General features: G+C 38.2%; 1 protein-coding gene across 3 annotated transcripts; it reads right to left on the bottom strand.

Annotated features, from left to right (window-relative positions):
• Nucleotides 1-1,270: 1,270 nt before the first annotated feature.
• On the bottom strand, nucleotides 1,271-23,665 carry LOC139975302 (circularly permutated Ras protein 1-like). Of its 3 annotated transcripts, none has more exons than XM_071983127.1 (19): nucleotides 23,486-23,665; nucleotides 21,385-21,560; nucleotides 20,449-20,517; nucleotides 20,040-20,162; nucleotides 19,339-19,521; nucleotides 18,812-18,959; nucleotides 17,800-17,868; nucleotides 16,577-16,853; nucleotides 15,107-15,152; nucleotides 13,249-13,414; nucleotides 11,708-11,783; nucleotides 10,765-10,962; nucleotides 10,175-10,355; nucleotides 9,506-9,745; nucleotides 6,562-6,690; nucleotides 5,792-5,887; nucleotides 4,492-4,583; nucleotides 3,255-3,363; nucleotides 1,271-2,689 (listed from the first exon to the last, which is right to left on the bottom strand). In XM_071983127.1, the coding sequence occupies exons 2-19, from the start codon at nucleotides 21,502-21,504 to the stop codon at nucleotides 2,534-2,536; spliced, it is 2,478 nt and encodes an 825-aa protein (XP_071839228.1). In that variant the 5' UTR covers nucleotides 21,505-21,560; nucleotides 23,486-23,665; the 3' UTR covers nucleotides 1,271-2,533. The 3 variants fall into 3 exon arrangements, with proteins under 3 accessions (XP_071839228.1, XP_071839227.1, XP_071839229.1); XM_071983126.1 differs by having other exon boundaries at nucleotides 21,385-21,562; nucleotides 23,489-23,665; XM_071983128.1 differs by lacking the exons at nucleotides 1,271-2,689; nucleotides 3,255-3,363 and adding an exon at nucleotides 3,811-4,130 and having other exon boundaries at nucleotides 21,385-21,562; nucleotides 23,489-23,665.
• Between the last annotated feature and the right edge of the window lie 1,674 nt (nucleotides 23,666-25,339).

The following is a 25,339-nucleotide window of genomic DNA, read 5'->3' as shown; positions in this document are numbered from 1 at the left end:
GACATTGCCATAGGTATTGTGAACGGCGCATCCTAACGTATGAGTTGAAATGCCAAGGGTGTAGGAACCCAGCCCCCCCCCCCCCCGGTGAAACATATGGGGGCGGAAGTATCATTCCGCCCCTGCTCCGCAAGTCAGAAAACCCCTTTTTCATTTCCAAATGAGAAAAAAATCTCATTTGGAGCAGCAAATTGCATCTGAGGCAACCTGGAAATGCAACCAGGCCGGTCATCATTCTTCACCCCCCCCCCCCCACACTCAAAAGTACCTTCCTACGATACTGTGAAATGCAATTTGTGGCACGCTAACGTCACGAAACAAGCGGGAACTGTCGGAATTCAATTAAATTGGCGAATGCCATGGTTGACAATAAAATCGATTTTCAAGGTTGAAAGAAATGTTTCCAGGCATTCGTGTTGCTTCTGTCGAATAGAGCGGACTGCAAACGGAATTCTCTAAGCAAAGAAAAAGCCAGGGTTTATTTCCCCTTGAAGTTTAGCTGATATTTTGTCAATGGGTGATGTCATTTTACCTCTATTTTGCCTATATGACACTTCATACTGTGGTTGTTGTGGTAGTTACATCACCATACCAAGTATAAATTAAATCGGAAATACGGTTGAAGAGATTTTGACATGTTAAGAATTATATGTAGAGCACGTTTGAATGTTAATCTGACATATATGACCAAATTTAAAAAGCAGGACTCCTGCTGTTGGACTGAAAATTAGTTAGGATCTTTAAATTGTGATATAAAAGTTTAAGCATGTCGGATCTAATGTAAGGTATTGTTTTTTTAGCTAATGAGTTATTTCTACGAAACAAGTCTGGAATCTAAATTAGTTTTGACGATTTAGTGGAAAGTATGCACGAAGGTAGCTGTTATGTACAACTCTGTGGTACGTGATACACATGTCTGGGTAAGATATAGATGATTGGGCGTGAAGAAATGTTTAAATGGTTTGTGTTAATAAAAGAATATATTCATGTGATAAAATTATATTGCACATCGCTGGTAATAGTCAAATAAATGCAGATATGCGTGCAATCACCTTTCGGTACTTTGACATTACCACAGGCCTGACGTAGGGAACTGGGGAAGGTCGGAAGAGGTATAGTCCAGGGAAGCAGTATAGCCCAAGGGAAGGGGCATAACCGCTGGAGTAGGGGTATATCCCCAGGCTTGTGGAGGCATGGGGAAATATGGATTAAGAATCATTTAAATTTAATAAAGAAATGAAATTACTACAGAGACAAGTAAAGACTCGGGTTAAACTAGCTGCTTCGGTTTTTGTATATGTTGAAGGTAAAAACATGTTAAAAGTAAGTTATATACATGTAGACACATTTTTTAAATAAACAATGTATGAAATGAACATTCAGACATTTTTAGACGAAAGTTTGCAAAAATAAAAGTGATTTCAAAATATCATATTTTACATATGTAGCTAAGGATGAAATAGTAAACCATAGAGTCTATACAGATCAAACAGACAATTGCAAATAGCTGAGTTCAAATTATGAAAGAAATTTGTTCTTATCTTAAGGAATATCTGATTACATATTTTACATATATTTCACATATATATATTTTGTTTTTTTCTTTTCTTTTCTTTCTTCAGGGAGTCTTCCACACTGTTAAGCTTTTAAGCTTTATGGAAGACTTCCCTCCACTTTGTACTTTTGTGGCAAAACAAATAAATACTAAAAAAATATATACTTATATTTACCGAGAACTATTAAAATGAGAGGCAATGTTATCAAAGGTTTGAGTTATGAAAGACTGCTGGGCAAACTTTTCTTTCTTTCATTACCTTTTGTGGGAGGGGGAGGGGTCATTTATTGAGTTTCCTTGTTGTTTGCAGTTTTTATATTAATATAAAATGAAAAATAAAAAAATGGACACATGGCAGCTTGTATATGGCATAACTAAAAAGACAAGTAAAGACTCGGGTTAAACTAGCTGCTTCAGTTTTTGTATATGTTGAAGGTAAAATCATGTTAAAAGTAAGTGATATACATGTAGACACTTTGTTTTAATAAACAATATATGAAATGAAGAGTACAACATTTTTAGAAGAAAGTTTGCAAAATTAAAAGTGATTTCAAAATATCATATTTAACATATGTAGCTAAGGATGAAATAGTAAACCAGAGTCTGTAGAGATCAAACAGACAATTGCAAATAGATAAATTCAAATTATGAAAGAACTTTGTTCTTATTTTAAGGAATATCTGATTTCATATTTCAGGCAAAAATGTATTATAAAACATCAACAAAGCGAAAAAATTAAAAGGGAAGGGTGTTGAGAATAACGTTTCTACAATGATAAGCAATGTACATAAAATACAATAAGCGAGTTGCTGTATGTTATATTCTTCCTTTCAACATGCCTCCCATTAAGAGCGTCTCAAACTGTTATCTTGCAACTTGGCAACCTTTGTACAATTTTGTTTTAATAAATCACCACCATAAAGAAAAAGAAAAGAAACCATGCAAGGGGTTTTTGCCATTAACATTGTATAAGTTCACTTAATATTTGTAGAATTTCTCTTGATGAAGTGACGAAGTCTGTTTAACATTTGAGAGCAACTGCTTCTTCTTTCCTAATCTACCTTTCATCTTCATGGCCGTCCGTTCTTGGCTAACCTGGTGCAGATCGGTGCTGAGTGTCGAACCTTGAGGTGCCTTTATGAAGATAAAGAAGAAAAACATAGGTGGCAACAAAAACAAATTACAAAGACATGTGCATAATTATTTGCATCCGTATAACGCTTATTTAGGAATAAATGCTTTTTGATGTCTCTTTTATTCAAGTTTACTGCAAGAAATGTCAATGGAGGTCTTTGGTTGATTTGCACAGGAAAAACTCTACTCAGTCACTTGGAAAACTACTTTATTGAACTGAGACTCTTTTGCAACAAACTCCCATCAGTGCTCCCTAAATACAAACTGATGTCTTGTATTAAAAATATGAAACGTGCGTGCAAGTAGATTTGACCTGCCACAGTTTGTGGTACCTAGCTTGAGTGGACCCCCTTGCCTATTGCCCCACTTTGCATATTAGAATTGGGGCTGAAGCCATTAGTGTTGTGATCACTGATGAGGCTTTTCTATTGAATAAGTACAAACAAATAGTATTGAATGACAATTAAGAGAAATCTTCATTTTATCTTGCACATTTTACATATATTTAGCCATACAGTATATGGTGAAATGTGACTTTTGGAAAGGTGACTGTATTAATTCTTACTGTTAAAATATCTTCAAACTCAAGGAGATTTCTTTCCAAGGCCAAATATTCACTTCCATTGTCGAAACTCTGGTTTGCACTGGAATAGGTCATGAGATGGTGACGTTGCCTGTAAATGATTTGAAATGAGATGGAATTTGAAATCATGTGTATAATTTCAGTAATTTAAGGTAAAAGGAAATATAATATGCTGCGAACCATCTCTTGTAGAGCCAAGTATTAAAGCATCACTGCTGGAGATCAGATGACGAAGAAAATATTCATAAATTTGAAAGGTAACCGAGCTAGCCTTTCTTTTACTGAGTGAGAAAAACGTGACATTGTTCAGAATTGACAGAAACAGAAGCAAACGACGAGATTGTTCGTAGAGCCCTACATCTAGATTTTTATCAGCCCCTTGTTGGTTTTTATTTTCTGACACTTATTTCACTGGAGTTCCGTCACTGAAGGAGATATATACCAGGAAGTCTATGACAAGGGACATGGTTGTTGTTGTCCTCTGTAACTAATGAGTCTTAAGGGTATTACATCATGTGTGGAAGGGGTAGGGACACAAACACAGCTTTCAAATGGTCACCGAGGCAATTTTGGAAATATCAAGGCAATGTTATTGTGATTGAGGTGCAGGAATGCTTGATATATCAACATCCAGTCCTTAAATGCTCTTACTTTACTTAGCTTTAGCATCGTAGGAATTAGATGTTGAGAAATTGAGTAATCGTTTTAGTTCCTTATCTTTCATTCCTTTCTCCAGTGCACCAAGTCTACGTGTCCCCTGGGGACTTCCCGTAGGGTGCAGCCACACACCTGGTGTACCCCACTATATTTGCAAGTTACCTCACAGGTCACCATTTATTTCATCCGGTTAATTGACTTCTACCAGAAAACAACAAATACAGGAATATACACAAACAAAGAGGAAATATTTACTGATATTTACAAGCTGAAACTAAAATAATAAGTTGATCTAACACTCTAACAATATGGCAACTAAATTTGTACTTCCAATGTGCCATTTCACCGAACGACGAACCGTGAATTTTCCTGCCAATGCTAGATGAGAATCATGTGATGTCTACGGGGCAATAATGTTTCATTAGTTAGTGAAACATGTTGTATTAGTTTAGTGAAAGCAAAGAATATTATAGTCATATTACTAGATGAAATAAGTAAATAAGCCTGGAGGGCTACAGAATACCTTAACCTGCAGAGCAGTTTGGAAAGAGAAAGTACTTACAGATTCAATCTTGCTCCCAGGACATCTCCGGCTTGAGCTTGGGCAGCAGATTCCTTCATTGCCATGGCACCAACTACCGGAATATTCAAGTTCTGTTAGAGAGACGGTTCAAACTATGAAGTGCTTCTTTCTCCCTTTTCTATTATTTATCGTCGTCATGATGATATGATTTTCCCCTTTATTTTCAGCAATAATTATAGACACAAAGGGTTGCATAATTGATGGCAAATATCAACAATGGTCTATTGTGCTGCTGGGAACTCAACAATCACTGTATCAGATGTCACAAAACAAATATAGCGTCAATTTGCATCTTAGCATCCTTGATGATGTTGTTCAATTAAAGAATCCACATCTTCAGAACCTGCAACGCCCCATAGAATATACTGGTGAAAAGGCAACACCCCATGGAATATTCTGGTGCACAGGCAACACCCCATAAAATATCCTGGTGCACAAGCAATGCCACATAAAATATCCTGGTGCACAGGCCATGCCACATAAAATATTCTGGTACACAGGCAACACCCCATAGATAACCTGGTGCACAGGTAATATCCCATAATATATCCTAGTGCACAGGTAACGCCCCATAGAATATCCTGGTGCACAGGCAACGCCTGTATTTTATCCTGATGCATAGGCTTGCATACCACATATCACGGCGTGCATACCGAGGAGGTCCTGGCCATAACCCATAGCATAAGGAGTGTAGCTTTTCTTTTTCCGATCAATGGTTAAAGGTTGCAAGTTTTGTAGTGAGTTATAGCAACGTCTACGTAATATTCACTCATAACTACATGGTATTACTCTTCATCCAAACTATGAGATTCATACACAAGAAACGACTGCTTAGTCAGTAGTTATTGACAAGTGGATACTATTGACAAGTGGATACTATTGACCACACGTTCGAGTAAAGAAAATTTGCGTCCCACAAATTGAGAGCAATTTCTTTCTACACTTTTGTGATTCTTCCTTAATCATTTCTGGTGTTTTAGATTGACTAAAATAATATGTTACAGATTGCACTCTTGAGTAATTTTCCTCTTTATTTTGAAAGTGCAGTAGTAGAGATTGTGACAAAGTCAATTCAAATTGCAACTCAAAATGCTATGTTCTGGTACTGATGAGTGCAAATAAGAAATTATCTAGAGTTATCTAGAATAACCACCACCTAGACCTTTCTGAAAACCCAGTTATAGTCATAGTTATATTTACTACCACAGCAATCGGTTCTAAGTTCTGTTTCAGCAATAACTTTCTTGACATTATGGATAGCAAGGATAAAGTATCTTACCGTTTCCATTCGATTTCTGTCTGATGTTGTCTCACGTTTCTCTGTCAAAATCCGAAGAAATGTTCTCCCATCTTTGGTGGTGTAACGAACTTGAATCTACAAATGAAGGCAACCATGAGGTGGATTTTTTTCTTTTGTGCTCTCAAAGCATACTTAATTGCATTTTGATTTTATGCATATTACTGCTTTATGAGAATTTCCAAAATTTGTCATAAGTTTCACCGTTCTTATTGATAACAAACAGCCAATCAATTTCACCATAAAGTACCTTGTTTTATTTAGCAGGTATTGAATATTATTTCAATCCATTTGCTTAACAATTAAACTTCAATAATACTAACTGATTCTTAACAAACACTTTTAGTTTGATGAAAAGGAGGGAAGAGAACCATCTTAGTAAATGTCCTAGACTATTGTGATTTGTTTTCATCTTCTTTATCATCAAAATGGTTGCTTTTTGTGACTTCAAAAACCACTTTCAGAATGGCAGCTATAGGCTCATGAAAGTAAATACTATTTAGCTCTTTTTCCTTATTTGTCTTCTCTTCAAGCGACAAGAACACAATCTCCTGTTTCCGATGATTATTCAGATTCCTTTGTCAGCAATAGCAGTGACCAAAATGCCAATATGTCATCTAATTAGCAAAATACACCACCCACCCCTCCCCCTACGCCCTAAAAAACAGAAGTCATCTAAACATTTGTTTTGAAAAAACTTAAAAGCTCATACAACCCAAGAAATATTTCTAAAGAAGGAAAACTTGGCTCACCTGGAAAGGCAAACCAGAAACTTCAGCATTTTTGAACTCTTCTTTCCTTTGGAATCTGAAGGTCAGTTCTGTGGTTTTGTGTACATTCCCCAAACTGCATTTAGCTATACTCTTCTTGTCGAACTCGGTCTGTGTACGGAACAAAACAAATATAAACAAAGAATCTTAAAATATTAGGTGTACATGTCAGTTTCATGCCAATATGAAAAGCAGTAAGCTTCCAAACAGTCATTTTGGCCACCTAGCTGGCCTGAACTTTACTTATTTTTAGATTCAGCAGAAATTCTGAGAAAAAAATTGATCTTTAATTCAAGTTAGGATATATGTGTTGTTACAAGTTGCAGTAGCAAACCCCAACTTTGTATAATATTTATAAACCTGGAATTCCTCAATCCAGTGGCGTAGCTAGGATTTTTTAAGTGGGGGGGCCATGGGGGGGCTGTTCTTTCTTGTGGGGGGGCCGGGTTACTATCTGAGCGGAGCGCCACCTTGGTTGGCGCGGAGCGTACAGAGAAAATTTGAGATTTCAGCACCCCCAGATCGCAGGAGATGGCACCTGTGAGGCAAAATAGCAACCAAAAAGATGTGCAACTTTGGTGACAGAAATGCAAAAAAAAAATTCTCTCTTTCATGCTGACTGGCCTTGCCAACTCAGCCAGACTTTTAACTTGAGTGAAGTTGACATCAAAGGCGTACGGGACCATTTCAGTTTGGGGGGGGGCAGAACTTTTTGTGCCCGAAAGTTCCCGTGACACTATCTAAGCGGAGCGCCACCATCGGTTGGCGCGTAGCGAACAAGAAAATTTTTGGCACACAATGCCTCTCAGATTGCCGGAAACGGCACTTCTGAGGCCTTGCAAGTTGCATCTAAACATTCTTTATTTTATAATCTCACGTTTTAGAAATTTACAGTTCCCCAATAATTTGGTAAATTAGAAGAAGAAAAAATGGTAACATCACTTTGAAGGGGAAAAATGGGACAGTATATTTTTTAAGCTGCTATATTTAGTTACCGTATTTATTATTTTAACACAGTACTCAGCTACCTCCAGAAAAACATTGTTCAACGACACGTAGGCGGGATAATGTCGCTGTGTCGGGTGAGACTGCAATTTGTCTCACAAAAAAGTATAAAATATAACAAAGAATATGATAAACCTGTACTTCTAGGCTTGTAGACACTCCCCCCCCCCCCACCATCCATGAAAAAGAAAATGTTTCTTTTATACACTCATGTCGGGGATATCCAGGTCAAGGGCGGCGGAAGCACTTTTAATCTGGGGGGGGGGGCACCGACATCAAAGGGCACTTTGCAGAAATTCGATTGGAATGATGCAGCGTTATATTCAGTACCCTTTATAACTCTTATTGTATTATCTTATTTGTGTATACACATCACTCCATCAACGTCCCCCCCCCCCCTCAAGGAAAATATGCATACTAGCACTGCAATATCCAATGCGCAAATTGGGAAACAAGGAACATGTTTTCTTTTGAGACAAAATGAGGTGAAATCATGTTAGTTGCTAATGTAGGAATCTTCCGAATTAGAGTTTTTTTCTTGTTAAAATCTTAACAAATTTTTTCCATTCGAAAATGCTTTGAGTTTGACTCACAGAAATTCGTTAAAAGTCACAGGCTTAGCCAGGATTTGCAAAGTTGTATGCACGGCTATCTGAGCGGAGCGCCACCATCGGTTGGCGCGGAGCGTACTTTTATAAAATTTTTGGTTTTACAAACCCCTCAGATGGCCGGAAACGGCCCTTCCCGAGTGTTCATTCTGGTTCCCTGGCCTCTTGCTAACTTGAGGCACCTCAATTTTTATGTAGAAAAAAGGCACATTTCTAACCTGAGGAAAAGTGGGGGAGGGGCACGTGCCCCCTTTTTCCCCCCGGTTCCGCCGCCCTTGGTCCAGGTATACAATTGACTAGTTAGAAGAAAAAAAAATTGATCGTGCAAAAAGCGTGGTAGCCCAGATGAACTGCGCTTACGGTGGTGTTACACGGAAATATTCGGGCATCATGATGCTAAATAAAGAAAATCATGGAATTGTCGGGCAAAAATTTGAAAAAGATTCGGGCAAGCTACTGCATATTTATATATATATATATATATATATATATATATATATATATATATATATAAAAAAAAAAAATTTTTCTCCTCTTAGGCTGCCCGAATTTTTCAGGACTTTCGCCCGAATTTCTTGTCCTCTGGAAATTTAGGGGGCACTCTGCCCCCCTGCACCCCCCGCCTCGAACGCCTATGGTTGGCATCATTTGTTGTTTCAAGGTGTCAAGGCCTTTCTCCCAACTCAAACCCCTGTGGGCTACCGGTAGGTTTGCAGGAAATGCCCACATGTGGACTTAAATAGCATTAGAGGAAGGGGATGGAAGACTAACACGTATCGATGTTTCGGTAATGGTCCACATTGGTGGCTCGGTGCTAATTAGGCCATTTATTGGGTTTCTTGAGGCAGCTGTCATCAGAATCTGGGTTTTTGTGCCAATCGATGACCGATAACATGTATTGGTAGATATCGATATCGCGCAGCACATGCACAAGGTTCGTGGTGTATGGTCGCAACCGTCGCATCGACCATTGCCATGCCATGCTGTATGACCATTCTCATGATTACTACAGATATTGTATTATTCTTATTCTGCCAGATGCAGACGAGAAAATTGTGTAACTCTATATCCCAAATTATTGAACAAAAAATATTAGTGAATCCCACTGATGAGTTTTTTTTTTTTTTTTTTTACAATTTTTTTTTTTACCCCATTCCCAGTGGGGGGGCCAGTGGGGGGGCCAGCCGATTTCATGGGGGGGCCCCGGCCCCCCCAGGCCCCCCCGTAGCTACGCCACTGCCTCAATCCCACTCCCTAGTAAAATTAGAAATGTTTGATGAATTGTTCACGGTAGGTTGTGGGCAGGATTTTACCTTTTCACTGACAAAGCAGAGGTAAGGGTGAAGTATCGCTGTGATTTCGACACCTGTAGCGATAATTGCGTCCTGCATGAGTTCCCTCATCTTGTGGCTGAGTTCGTGAGGACTGAGAAGGTTAATAGTCCCACCAGTGATGGCTGCAGCCTTACTGACAGTCTCAAGCTCGTACTCTTTACCAGTCTGGATACCGATCACGGATATCGTGGTTTGTTGCTTCTGAGCGATCTCTCCAATCTGTCAAAGAGGGACACCATGAGACACCATGAAAACTTAGATATATGGCTCCCTGCCCCCCCCCCCACCCCCATGATCTTTGGTACACATATAGTATTGGAGGTAAAACACTGAAAAATTATAATTTATCAGCTTGGCGAGAGAATAGGTACAAAGGTAAGATATCAATATGTTTAATATCAGAATGGCATTGATGAGTTTCCTTTCTTTTGGGAGGGATGGGGGGAGGGGATTTTGAAAGAGCAAAGAAAATATTTACTAGACAGAAGAAAACAGAAAAGAAAAACAGTGGCTACAGAATTACAAAGCCTGCCCTCTACAAAGTGAGCTGTCCTGCCCTCTACAAAGTGAGCTGTCCTGCCCTATATACAGGGAAAATTCAACAACAGACCACTGTCTTGAAATAAATAAATGATGGCAGATTCTGACCTTATCATAAAATCCAGGATCTCTTGGCAAGCTTCCAATTCCTTCGTTAGGTTGTCCATCTGTACACAATACTATCTCCGAGCCGGGAGTCTTGCTCAAGAAACCCACAGACAGGGCCAAGGCAGGTCCCAGTGCTGTGGATCCAGCAAGACTTAGCTTAGACACCTGGTCGTGCAGAGCTCTGAAGAGAGATTATATAGTTCGGTGCTGAATTTATCACATATGTTTTGTCAGAGTTATGTCATCAAGATTTCTGATACTTGCTAAAGTTCAAAGGTCTGTTGTTGCACCAAAGGCTATTATAAATCAAAATAGTCTTCTTATTATATAACCGGTGCTGTGGCCGAGTGGATACAGGCGGCGACATTTGAAGCAATGAGGCTTAGCAATCGAGAGGTTCCGGGTTCGATAAGGTGGGTTTTTCATCCAAGATCTATCTATGGTTTACCCATCTGAAATGGCTTTCTAAAAATTGAAAAGATTCCAAATTTGAGTTAAAATGTTGAGTTAATAGGCCTCTTTGAGGAAGAGCTTGTGGTCTTTAATTATAATTTCCACATTTATAGTATGATAACTGTGTTAAAACTTACTCAGCATTTTCATTCAGTGGTTTAATGGTCTCAGTTTCTGCTAGACTTTTTCCAAGTGCCAGTAACTTATCCAGGTCATTGGCAGCATACCCATGCTCGACCCTGGTCTTCTTATCGCACATAACATGAATTATCGATCCAAAGGACACAAGACCTGCCTTCTTCTCTGGTGATTCAATCTCATGGAAATCAATTTGCCTGAAGGAGACAACCAGGAACGAAAAACGTTTAGTGGTTACCATGTCTAAACATCTTCATAGTGTGGTAGGCTGTACATGTTAATATACATGAACTTTGCATACCAAATATGAAGATAATCTATTGACTAATGAGGCAATGCATAAGCAAGGTATCAGGAATCAGTTATGATGTTGACAAAGCAACTTTTATTCCAATTCCTTATGCAAATCCCTTAAAGATTATTATAGAATGAGAGCTCCACGTATCGTTTACAAGCTATTTTTGACTATTTCCCATTAGGCTCACCAACTCATGAATATTAATGAGGTCAAAGTTGTTGTTGTTGTAGCAAATAGCATATACTTACTATGTAGTTACATCACCATACCAAGTATGAACATACTGTTGAAGACATATTGACATTGTAAGCATGTTTTTGTCCTGATGCTCTTTGCTTTCTCAAATGTGAACAGTGAAGCCTTTAGGAAATAATGCTATCACAGCCTTATTTCCCCATCTTATGAACAAGTCAATTTGAATGCTCTTCTAACCGAGGACCAAAAAGCCTGGCAACTGGCCATAAATCTCCATACCAAGAAAACCTTAAAATTCATATTACAAGTAGCCGAAATAGGGATTTAGCTTTTGACAGAGAAGATGTATTATATTCAAACAACAAAAAAGTAAAGATATATTTTTGTTTCACTGATGGTAAAAATTGAAAACAAGGCTGGATATGCTGGGATCATTTATGAAACCATACCTCTGTACTGCCTGCTTGATGCAATCCAGTCTCGACACTGAAGAAACGGTTCCTCTTCGAAGGGCAAACCACTCAGCTGAAGAAATGACAAACAAAATATGACAAAGCAGTTTAAAAACAAACAAATGTTAAACCAGGAAGCTAGGATACATCGTATTAAACTCTAGCCAAATGGGCGCTAATGTTTCTTTGACATAATATTATCACACTTCATTACCTTTGATACAAGATTTAACCAAATGTTTTTACCAGCTTTAATAAGTAGGCCTACATATTATCCAGCATTAGCTGGAACATATTCTTCTTCACTCTCACATTTTTTGTATCCAATTTCATCCAATTTTTTATCCAGTTTTTATCTCACATGGCTTGTTTTATCCAAAGTCATACAGCTTCAAACCACAGACCTTTTTTTTGTGTTGTAAAACAGGCAAGTATCAACTGTAGAAATGCAAGCCATGGACTTACAGGCTCTTTATGATACCATGTATCGTCGGTTCTTGGCTTAGTACTAGCATGCAGGTTTATCGTAAGCTGCAAGAGATATCTTTGCCTTCATAGTCTACAAATATCTCTAGACATTCTGATAAGTCAGCTGTGTTCAGCTACCACGTCTCGCTTTTTCATCTACTGGACGGAGTGTTTATTCTACGTTCCACATTAAGAATTACAAGCTTCAGCTCTTGGTAATTGGAGTTTGGTTTCATAGCTGTAATATACATTACATTTTCGATTGTTTGTGCTACTGTATGAGTTATCATACTGCTGTTCATAATTGTATATAAACATGCAAGGAATTGGTCAAGCTTGAGAACAACAAGGGTTATCCTAACGTTTTAATTAGTAGATATTGCATTATCCTAAGTACTAGCATGCTAAAATGAACCCAAATTACAAATCAATGTAAATCGTTAAGAAACATGAGTGAATGGTTTAGATGGGCTGTGTGAGGAGCTGCATGAGTACATTATTGTTTCCTTACTCTGCCATTTCAACAGCATTTCTGGGGTGATGAAAATGGTGTACTGACTTTAAAGCGAGTAGTATCTCTCACGATTGGCTTCAATACATATGCTGTGGGTCAGGGCTTTACAAGAACCTTTGGCCCATTTTTTACCATTCCTTTTTGGCAGCAGTTGGAGAGAAAGAGGCTAGCTGGATCTAGTGTACACAGCTCCGACACATACCCGACAATATCACCTACACAGGCACACAGCTGTGTTTAACATTCAGACCGAGGACCTTTTGGTTTTTCATTGTTTAAATCCACTTACCCTAACCTTAATAATACCCCTTTAATAATACCGCTTAACAATAGAATTCCTGCGAGGACGTGGTGACACACACTTACACTACATTCAATCATATGAAACCTTACGGGAAGTTAAACATATTGCATCTTTGTAGTACAATAATTTTAACATATTTGTTATAATAATAATTATTATTATTTATTTAAATTGTTAAGCACAATCATGAAGTTTGGAAAATGTCTTTCTGCCATTCTGCTATAAACAAAGACATCATGTCATTATTTATACCTTGAAGCTTAGGCAGAGCTGTTGTAGCTCCCATTGATGAACTGACATCTATACAGTAAATCACCTCGCCAGCCCGTGACACAGGTTTATCTGTCTCCAGGGTAACCTCCGTCCCTTGTTCAGAGGAAGCCACTTCCAAGAAATCTACCTGAGATTCTTTGGGAATCTGCAACAGCAAAATGTAAATGAAAATACATATTTCCAAATTCCAAATTTGAAATATGCGTCTCTTAAGATATGCCATGCAATAGTATGAACCAGAATCCTAAACTGCATTGTGGTTTCGATGTTGTAACATGAGCAGTTTTCTTCATCAATCTGACCTAATGTATAGTGAGGGTATACATACTCCATCTTAGTAAAGCAGTGTGGTGTGACAGACAATAATTCACAATGAAATAGGCTATCCTGAAATGACCATTTACCTCTTACAACAGGCTTCTTTTACTAAATGTGATAAATCAGCATACTAAATATGACATCTGTCGTGTTAAAATATTGTGTAAAAACATGATTTTCACAATTTGACCCCTGGTGAACTCAAACGACCATTGACCTCCACCCACAACATTAGGCTTCTTGTTCTCAATGTGGTACAATTACACCCCAACTATGCGATCTAAGTTTCCCTGGCAATACTATGTTAAGGAAGGTGCGTTAGTGTAGAGAGACAGGTAAAATGGGAGTGAAGTTAATGTTTGGCGTTTGCTGACTTCAAATGACCTTTTTGATTTCCACCAAAATCAATAGGCTTCTTTTACTCAATGTTATACACCTTCTAACCCAATTACAAGATCTGCCTGAACTGCCAATATTAAGATATCAATTTTACCAGGTTTTAACAATTTGACACCTGATGCCCTCATGTTAATGACTTTTGACCTCCACCAATACAATAGGCTTCTTGTACTCAATGTGGTTCATATAAACAATATGATACTGCCCAAGCTTACCTTCTTGATATATTGTGTTTACAAGGTTTTCACAATTTGACCACTAGTAACCCCAATTGATCTTTTACCTACATAAAAAACAACAGGCTTCTTGTACTTAATGAGGCACTTCTACACACAAAATATGAGATCTGTCTAAACTTCCCTTCTTGAGATATTGTGTTTATAAGGATTTCACAATTTGACCACTGGTGACCCCAAATGACCATTCACCCCCATCAAAAACAATATGCTTCTTGTACTTAATGAGGCACTTCTACACACAAAATATGATTTCTGTCTAAACTTCCCTTTTTGAGATATTTTGTTTATAAGGTTTTCACAATTTGACCCCTGGTGACCCCAAATGACCATTGAACTCCACCAAAAGCAATATGCTTCTTGTACTTCTTGTGGTTTACATAAATTCCAAATATGAGATTTATCTAAGATTTGCTTTTTGATATATCATGTCTACAAGCTGAGCACCACAAACACTTGTACACGCACCCACACCCACAAACAAAACCAAGATTCACGTCATGGAGTGACCTCATGATATATATAACTGCTTAAATGGGCGATATGTTAGTGTTCCTTCTGACAACAAACGTGAACAATACCCTGAACTGTCCTCACTATCATTCTAAGAACAGATTCAATATTTTAGAGAGAAATTTAAGAGAATTGAGCAGTGTCCATTAAATTTTTAAGTCAGTGTGCAGACAGGATTGCATATAGGAAGTGTGACTTCAAAAATGTCAGTTAATTTTTGGATTAGATGATAAACGTAACCTATGCATTAATGCTGGCATACGTGCGTGTGCGTGTGTGTGTATGTGTGATTTTTCAATCTTGCAAAGAGCAAAATTATAAATTTTGTGAACCTCTTTATATACTGAAATGAAACACAAGCACACACTTACTTCTTCATCGGAAACATCAACCTCATTTTTGGTGTCACAGAAATCGCTGCAGAAAAAAAAGAGTACAACAATCTTGGAGCAAGCATTCATTAAAAGAGAATATGCTGCTCATTGAGAAAACCAAAGATGATTATCTAAGTTCCCCCAACTGTTGCCTTGATGCCCTTGGGGACCTTGCAGCAGCAGATGTTGATGTCTACAGAAAAGGGAGAAGAGGTCTCCCCTCCACCACCCATCCCCTCTGCCTTCCTTTGATAAATAAATAAAAAATCATGAAGTATATTTTGTTCCTAAGATTATAGTTTCCCATCTACTTTAACTCCATTCACCACTTTAATGTTAATGATTAACTCAAAGATTTATAAAGAAAAAGGTGGGGGGAAGTGGAAGAGAGTGAAAAGCTGTTTTCAATATTTGTATATTTTTCACTGATATTCAAGCATTATGACATGAAACAGTCGATTGACCTGTACCTCGTAAGGTCTAGCAAAACTGTGGTCTTTCTGGAGACGTTCTTTCTACTTTCGTTTCTCTCTGATATGACCTTTAACCTTCACCAAACATAATAGGGTTCCTAATCCCACCATAGGAGGTTTATGCAATACACATGTACTCCTTTAAGGCTACATTCTCCACATTGAGCACATTACGTCAATCTGCCCAAATGTCCTCATTCAGGAAAAGTGCCGAATAGAAACAGGTAAACATCTTTTCTTTTCTTTTTCATCACAGGATTTTTTGTTTTTTGTGGCTTGCATGTCAAAGTGCACAAAATAGAAGCGACCAAGAGATGTGAAAATTAAGACAAATTATAAAGTTGACAGGTCACTCAAAGAGCGGCATACAAAACCTGATAACTGGTGAGTAAAGATGCTTGTTTTACAGGTGACAACAACTTTGGGATCTTTGCCTAAAACTCTAAACAGGCATGGTATGGAAAATTGAGTTATACAGCAAGTATTACATAGCATTTGACCTTCTACAAGAATTTAGTGACCATTACTTTGACAAAAACTTCAACGTGTAAGTAAACCGGGCATTGATATATATATATGGAGTATGCTACCTTACGTCATCGTGCTCACAAGCCGCGGGACTGCATGAGTAGACTATGACAGCACATGACGTCTTTATTTACATCGTTTCCTCAGAATACTTACTTGTGCGATTGCTTCCCGTTTTAGTATCACACAGTCAGACAACATAATATAATATAAGCAAACAGATAATACAAGGTGACAAGACTACACAAAGAATAAAAACGATGGCAAATTAAGAGAAAAGACATTCGGATGATTGGATCATTAAAAGACCATAGATGAATCGCACATGTTGAATAATGGAGCTCGTGTTTGCAGGGACGTAAGTATGGAAGGCAAACACGAAGACTAAGGTTGATCAAGATATGTCTTCAAGAGGTTATTATATATAGCATTAAAAGCAATTTTTCTTTACATTAAAAATACTCACCACGTCCATGTTTGTTTGGAGGTATCTCCAGAGGAGGATGGTGTTACGGTCGAGACGTGAGATAAAATGGCGGGGCACTTGCAACAGGATACAGCGTCTCCCGTCATTATCTTGGGGTCATTCTCCAGAGTTCCCAGAGAAACAAGGATTACATTGCCATCAGCTCTCTTTGTTTTGTGTGACTTAACTTCAGAGGAAGGCATTCTGTTAACGGTTTGAGCAGGCGGCACATTCACCTTTTTTTTCTGTTTATTCTTCCGTCCAAACGTATCTGACACTGTAGGAGGATATACCAGAACACGTTGACGAAGACATCGAGAAAAGTTCAATTAGGTGATCGAATAAATGTCCACGGGTTAGCAATTGAAATGAGTGGGACAGGGCTAAAACAAATAAGGATGGAGTTGGGCCAGGCAACTGTTTTTTTGCAGGCAGGTTAAATTATATAGAAATTGCCTTGGATATTTTACTAAAATAGTACAGCACAACGAGTTTGCAGCTTTCAAATGGCCACCAAGATAATCTACCAAACATACAGGAAGCCGAAAGAATTCATTGGATACCTTCTCAAGCCTGAATGTCGGGATCTTTGCATTTTCCTCAGGATGCTTAATGCCTGCGTCACACTGTCTTGAACTTGACACCAGATGGACACACGATAGAGGAAATGTTCAAATTTGGTACCATCTGGTGTCCATTTCGAGACAGTGTGACTCCTACATTCGGCTGTTAATTGGCTGTTAAACAAGTTCAGGGCTATCTTCGTGCGAAATTCAAAATTCCATCCTGGTGTCAATTTCGAGACAGTGTGACGCCTGCATTCGACTGTTGATTGGCTGTTGACCAAGTTCGGGGCCATCTTCGTGGGAAATTCAAAATTCCATATTCGTATGGCCACCAGGTGTCAATTTCAGGACAGTGTGACACCTGCATTAACAGCTGTTGGTGGTGCCCTAAAAAGTATTCGTGGAAATTGGGACAATTTCGTGAGCCCTGATTGAATCTTGATGATGAATGAGATAGTTATGAAGCCATGTACCTACGAAGACTGCTTACATAGGGAGGGGCACAACGGTTGCTACGGTAAAAGCGTTTAAGGGCGTTGTGGCAAATGGTAGCCCACACTATGTCAACAATATGCCATGATACAGTGCATTGTTGATTGAATTGTCGGTAGATGGGTGCACAGAATTATATTTGAAAATGAACTGAGGATGACTCACATAAAGATTTAAACGACAGTCCCCTTCTCACTGACTTCAATGGAGGACCATAAGTATCAGATACTTTCACTGGAACAAGTAAAAACAAAAACAAAATTTATCAATGTGTATGGTATTTTGATATTAACTTACTGTAAAAACGGTCAGTAAATTTTGATTAAATCAGGCACTTATTATCCTCTCAATCTTTTAAGACCCCATCGAGAAATCTGTAAAGTATTCAATTTTTGTCTGCTAAATTCCCTCTCTCACTTCCCCTCCACTTCTCCTTCCCGAGGTGAGCTGCAATTTTTTTTTCTCTGAAGATTACGAGTGTGAATCTATGTTTATAATCTCTCAAATCAAATCGAATTTTTTTTTAATAAAACAGGGACTTCGCTTCTCTCTCATACTAACAACCAAATTACCAATTGAAAAATATGTAATTTAATCAGTACCAATTGGATGCTTGGCTTCCCTCTAAGGCTCTCACTATTCAAACCTTCATCTTTAAAGTCAGTGAAGTTTGATTAAAGCATGGGAGAGTATCCTAACATATTTTAATCAAACCCAACTGAGAAATCTTGAAAATCCTTGATTACTTTGATATCCTCTACCGCCTTCCCCCTTCTCAAGATTCCATATAGGTAAACCCCAATTTAGTTTTATTAGAATATACTCCAGTGCTGCGGTCCAGTGGATAGGGGTACGTAGGACATTACAGATGTAATAACATTGAGCAATGGCGAGAGGTCTAGTTTTAAGCCATGGCCGGTCATTATAAGGCCATTTCTTTCATCCAGGAGGAATCCCACTGTTCGCCCATTCGAAAAGGCCTTTCAAAATATAAAATAAAACTAACTCACATGAGCTAAAAATGGTAAAGGGTTAATTGCACTTCCCAACCTTGTGATGCACTACGCTATATTCTCTACCTCTAAAATTACTTGACTCGCTATCTGTTCCAAAATCACTTTACGACTACGAATGTTACACAATTTTATCAGATTTTTTATGCAAAGTAAGACCATACATCTTTTATGCTCAGGTATCCCCTTCACAGTTATGGTCGTACGGAAGGAATCTTCGATGGTTGGGTCGTAGTCATCGAGGAACATGTCTTGGGTGAGACGAATCACTATGGAGGATTTACCGACACCTCCAGAACCCAAAACGGCAATCTGTAGAGAGCAAATATATATTCAATGCAGACTCTAGAGAAATGAATTACACAAAAAGAACGTAAGCAACATCATGTTGTAAACTTAAGTGATATTCATGTTCATGCTCTGGTTCCCCACTAGCCCTCCCCATGGATATGTATTCCCCTTCTCCTTCATGATGCCCTGTTACAGAGATCATAGAGACAACATTTAACATATTTACCGGGAACATTCTACAATGTGTTCATCAATTCCCCTCACTTTGGACACGATACACAGTCATACACTAGATGGTACTGTGTAACTGAATATAAAAGCGATAGTGTTTGAAACATTTCAGTCATACAATGACTGCCGTTTAGTCCAATTCTACATTTAAGAACGTCTTGAAACCAACCCTGTACTCGATGTCAGTGCGCATCGTTCTTCTGATGAGCTCTTCAAAGGCAAGTGTAACATTCTCTCCAGTCTTTGCTGATGTTTCCATGAAAGCCATGTTTCTGGCTTTCGCCTCCTTCTCGCCATCGGCAGCTGGTACTTGACGTTCACTCTCAAGGTCTGACTTATTCCCGCAGAGTATCTGAGTATTAAAACAAGAGGTCTTACTGCGTGGGGGAAGAGGCAGTTAAAAACTTTGATATGCACTATACAGTATGTGTCTTCATGCCACGAATTACAAATGTAGAGCACGACATCCATTTTTTGCTTAAATGTTTCAATAGTTCCACGATTCCATGATCCTGCCACCATGCGCCCACAAACACACAGGACATCACTTATCAAACATGTCTATACACTTCACACACTATGTTTTTTTAAGTTAAGCATAAATGACAACATTTAAGGACGATCAGATGTAAGTTATTAATTCATAAGCGCTCAGGCAAAGATATGACTATTGTTTCATAAAGGTATGCCACACTGAAACCTTTTTGTGTCCAGTTTACATGGCTATTACTCAGAAAGACCTCATGTCCACTATCTCTGCTACAGCTCAAACTAAACATGCCTGGCATCCAATCACATTGTTGTAGATTTCATCACTTGTAAACAAACACATAGAGGAAGTTTTTTAACGGAATGAAGACAAACACTTACGGCTGACAATGATGATGTTCCTTTAATCTTCTTGGCCAGAGTGTGAATGTCTAGAGCTGCTTGAAAACTATTCTTGTCATCGATAGAGTAAACTATCACAAAGGCTTTACTCGTCATCATATACTGTCAAAGAAAAGTTAAAAATCTTTTATAGGCAGACTGTCTCTGTTGATGAAAAATATCCATTTCCAAGAGAAATTGGCATATAGTATGAGGTTCCTGAATATGAACAAACCTTTTTTTCAATGCCTACTTTTTTTGTGGCTATGTCAGAATATCTTTATATCGCAAGACTTGCAGTGTCTAGCGTGAACCGATGTTAATGAACCACTAATAAATTAAAGAGAATTAAAGAGACTAATAGTAGAATGTGTAGAGTTGCTTTACATTGCACTGCGCATTATCCTACCTGCTCTCGCAAGGCAGAATACTCCTCTTGACCTGCCGTGTCCAGAATGTCCAGCATGCAAACATCTCCCTGTCCAGAGAAAGAAAAAACAAGAGAATCAAGATCATATAATAGGCTATACGATCAAACTGTAACTGGTGTTACCAACAAAACAACAATGACAGAAACTTAATGTGTATTGTGCTGGCATAAAGAAAGTTAAGTATAGTCACTGCATAATTGTATAAGATAGACCCATTTCATTTTTGAGGGGGTCAAGGGGAAGAGGGTAGGGGTTCGGACAGAGGGATTGGTTTCTGTTAGTGCCTTTCTTTTATTCGATGCTGGTATTTTTTCTGCTTTTAAAATTCTATTTGCTTGTTCAATGTTCTTGTAACCTTTTTGTAGCTTCAACTCTCACCCCTCATTGCACTCATACAGCTAAAACTTCAAATCTATGTTTCAAACCTTGCTCTAGCTGTCATTGAAAAATACAGTAGAGATGCATACAGTATATATGGCATAAGAACAGTAAGGGAAGGCTCACAAATTTAACTGCAGATCATGCCCGGCCCAGCCAGCAGCACACCACTGCCCATTATGCAGCCTGCATATCGCTCACGCTAGAGTGCACACATCCACAGACCCATCCACGCACACATATACGGACGTGAATGTAATGAGCATCCAGTTCCCAGTTTTCCTGGTCTGTGGTTTTCACATAAAAATACCACTTTGACCACAGTAGCAGGAGATTTATTTCAAGAATAAGTTAAATTCATGATACACCGTTTTCGTATTGAAATGTGTCAAAATACTTTCTGACTTTGTTTCCTGTTCAAATTTGAATCTTATTCACTAACACTGAACCATCTTTTTTCCCCTGAGTTTCCAGCGACACATTTTTAACTTCTAGATCTTCAACGCGCCCACTTGTTCATCAGGAATTACACTTACATCTTCTTCATTCCTTTTCAGATCCAAGCTTGCTTTCTTCAGTCCTCCTTCTTCCAATGTTATCACATCAGCATCGTCGTCTTCTCCTTGCAGATAGACAAACTTACTTCCGAATTCCATCTTGACTGAATCTAGCCTCTGAGGTTATACAAATTAAGGTTTACAGTTGACTTTACCTGCAGAAAAATTGTATAAACTTTATAAGTATTCATCACACTTGGATGTAAAACTTGATTAGTAAAGCTACAGTGGGCCAGTGGCCTACGATATTTCTCTACAACCTATATTTCCTTTTCTGTGTTGGACTATTCACTAACATTCTCTAACACATGAGCAAATATTTTTTTATTACTGAACTGCTTGTTTTACAGTTGAACTTTCTGTTAAATCTGCCCAGCTGATTTAAAGCAGTAGTGAAAATAGCCAGGCTCTGTGCATTCAGCAATTTGATTGAAGAACAAAGTATGCATGTTGAATGGTTAATCTCTCATTATAACGAGCCATGAACACCCCAAGCATCCTGTACATGGGGGGGGGGGGGAAGTTACTCATTAAAAGAGTGACCATTGTAGAATGCTGTAAAGCATGCAACTTCTATGATATGTAAATTAAGTGACTCTTCCAAGTGCTATCCTAACATAAATGAACAATAGGTATAAATTACAGTTAATTTCTTTATTCTCCATCATTTATATTTATTCCCTTTTCTGAGGTGAACAGTTGGTTAGACTTGCAACCTCTGACAATTGTTGCAAAGATCTGTTCTCTAATAACAATGAATGGACTGGTGCATGTTATGTATTGATATGGTAATCGTAGTGTTCACTTGCACCCTTGTTTACGTATGGAATCGTATTGGGTGATAATTTATATGTGTACACCTTGTATTGACCTGAAAGTGACCTCTTGAGTCTATTAAGCAATAAAGCCAAAAGCGATCAAAATCATTGTGTTGTAATCATTTTCAATCGGTCAAATTGAACCCGAGACATCACAGTGCATACCATGAAATAATTTATTCGGTATAGCTGTTATCAATGAAATGCACAATGGGCAGCTTGCTATACAGGAGCAAGGAGATCTGCAGACCTATAGCAGTTTTGCACACAGAAATAATTTTGTAAGAGACGCAATTCGGAGACTTCAGAAATGTCATGCAAAATTTGAACACTAACTTATTCCCTGCATACTAGGATCCATTTCAATTTATGAGTAATGGGTAAAACGATTCCTGTAGTGACTAGATTAGGATAACACTTAGCCTACTGTAACTTTGTAAGCCTTATAATCTGCAATTTGTTATCTACAGTATGTAGCATACTTGTAAGTTGTACTAGACTAGTAGTAGCATGGTGACTTCGAAGTTCGGACACTTAAGACTTAAAACACCCCAAAACTAAATCTTCTGGTATAAATCACCTGAAAATATACTTGATATGGTGGGAGAATTGTGTTATAGTACGATACACGGCCAAACTTTCTTTCCTGCAAACTGTTTTCACGTTGTATTCCAAGAAGATTCTTCGTGATTGTGGAACTGGTATTTCTTTGCTAGAGTATTGCGAAGTTCGGACACGCAACCCACAGTGTGGCGCTGGTGATAAAATTGGTGGCGCAGTTGCTCTTTCAGTAATTATAACAGACTTCATAGATCTTCGTCATTTTATTTACAAATATGTAAGTAATTTCTTGCACACGGGTCATTTTGGAGAGAAAATAACTGTAGCTTCGTACTTTTTGGTGAAATTTGGCTCTTCCTGTAGGTTTTCATGGTGAAATCGTGCATTTCTTAGGGTGTCCGAACTTCGCAGTATGCCGAACTTCGCAATACTGACTATAGTACAAGAATGTTTAGACTTATTTACTTATATCACCAAACCAATACAGTATGTGCCCAAGCTTAAGTTCAACTTGAAGGAGAACATAACGGATAGTAAACAAATACTGCAAGCGAATACGATGAATTAATTACGGTAACCAAGCCTATATGTAGGCCTAGTGCATAGGTTACTGTACACAACCATACACATACATACAGTTAGCTCAGCCTAACTTATTTGTACAAGGCTAAATTGTTGGACAACGACGGCGCAGTATTTACCTTTTTTTCAATTGTGCCTTGTACTGTAACAGGTTTTAACCACTGTCACGGTTCTCACGCATATACGCTGTAGTTATGAGAGAATCTGTCGAAGTACTTCTCTTCCTCGTCGCTGAATGAATGCAGTGCGTGTGAACTAATCTAGTTGGGTGTAGTGTGTTTTTGTACTTTTTTGCTTATACCTGAAAAACTAGGCCTACGTAATGTTTAAATTTAGTTATGCACCGAAGTAGATACTCTACTGACGCGCAGATTAGCCGTGGAAAGCTTTACTGTAGGTGTGGGTTCGTACGTTTTATACTTCCTTCTTAATAATCAAAGGTATGATTGTATATCCAATATTGACCACTATGTAAGGGTTTAGAGTTGTGATTGTTAATTATACAATTTGCTTTAGTATGGGGTGGGTTCCATTCCATATTGGCCTAAGGCGTTTTCAAGATGCTTATCCACAAAATAACACAGGAACTCAGGCATCTATGAGGTTGTGCACTAGGACACTGTTAACGTCATATTTTTGCATTTGTTTATTTGGTAACTCTGTTGTACGGGTCCAGCTTTCGGCACCAACACGACCGCATACAGTGTGATCGATACCAATGTTATCACTTGTGTACACCAATAATAAATAATGCATCCCCGTACGTGATAGGTAAAAAAAGGAGAACTTCACAAATGAAATAAAAAGAAATGATACACACTTCTTTGCTTCAGGTTCACTTTTATGACAAAAATTATATGTAGTAGACTTCAAATGAACATAATATTCAGTCTACGAAAGGCTTTCAAGTTGTCTAGTACCGTGGCTATGGGATACATGCAAGAGAACAAAACCGAGACTATAGTATCTTGATTGGCTGTCTTCCAAACTTCGAGGTAAGTCAATAGGCTTGTCAGTCGAACTCGCCCAAAGTCACACACTTAAATCCATGTGCATGTAAACCATGTGCATAAATATATCACATCCCTATGTATAGGCATACCGTGGGCTTAAATTCGGTTACGTTTGTGTTTTATCATGATTTCATTGGTGATTTGTGTAATAAAACTTCTGACTTCATCTTGTTTTTAATAAGGCTAAACCTTGAAATCTACATGGCACATTTTATACGGTCAATACTGACTCACACTGTAAACCGGACAAAGTTGCATCCTGCATGGATGATCACGATGCGGCTTAGTGAATTAAAAATGTTAAATACAGTCAAATGAACAGTCCTCCTCCCATCCCCACCCACCCCCTTTTTGGCACAAATTTTTTTTTTTGCAAGTTCATAATGAAATGATGCAATGTTCACGCACTATCGGTATTCCCCTTTGGTGTTCAGCGGATAGTGTCGTTCGCCCGTCATGTCCTGTCTCACAGAGCCGTCTGCATGTACGGCTCCGCTTTTGCACGCTACGCGGTAATTCATCGAAACGTTGTCAACTATGATATCACCTTTATTAATATACAGTTACCGGCTTGGTCATATCCAGCGAGTGATTGCGGTCACGTTTGTGTCAGTGCGTAAATAAAATGTACTAAAGTTTCTCATGTTGTACAGTAACCCAATCATCAAAGAAGAGTCTTCAATACAGTTGCTCGGGTATATTGTTGTCATGGCATGCATTTGTTCATGAGAAAAGTAAGCATGAAGTGTTGTTGCCAGTTGTATTGTGCATTGTTATGCATTAGTAATATTGAAAACTTGACTGATGTCCAAATATCACTAACACTCCGTCTATCACAAAAACTGAACAAAATAGTTCATAAAGCAGAAAACCGATTTAGGCACATGTTGGATTATTGATTATTTGTTCAAATTGTTCTCCACGTCTTCTTAATGAAATTCCAGGTACAGCATTAACATT

Source organism: Apostichopus japonicus, chromosome 10, assembly GCF_037975245.1.
Source record: "Apostichopus japonicus isolate 1M-3 chromosome 10, ASM3797524v1, whole genome shotgun sequence".
In the NCBI taxonomy this organism is placed as follows: Eukaryota; Metazoa; Echinodermata; class Holothuroidea; order Aspidochirotida; family Stichopodidae; genus Apostichopus; species Apostichopus japonicus.
The sequence above is the reverse complement of the archived record's forward strand: the minus strand, read 5'-3'. Positions and strand labels throughout refer to the sequence as shown.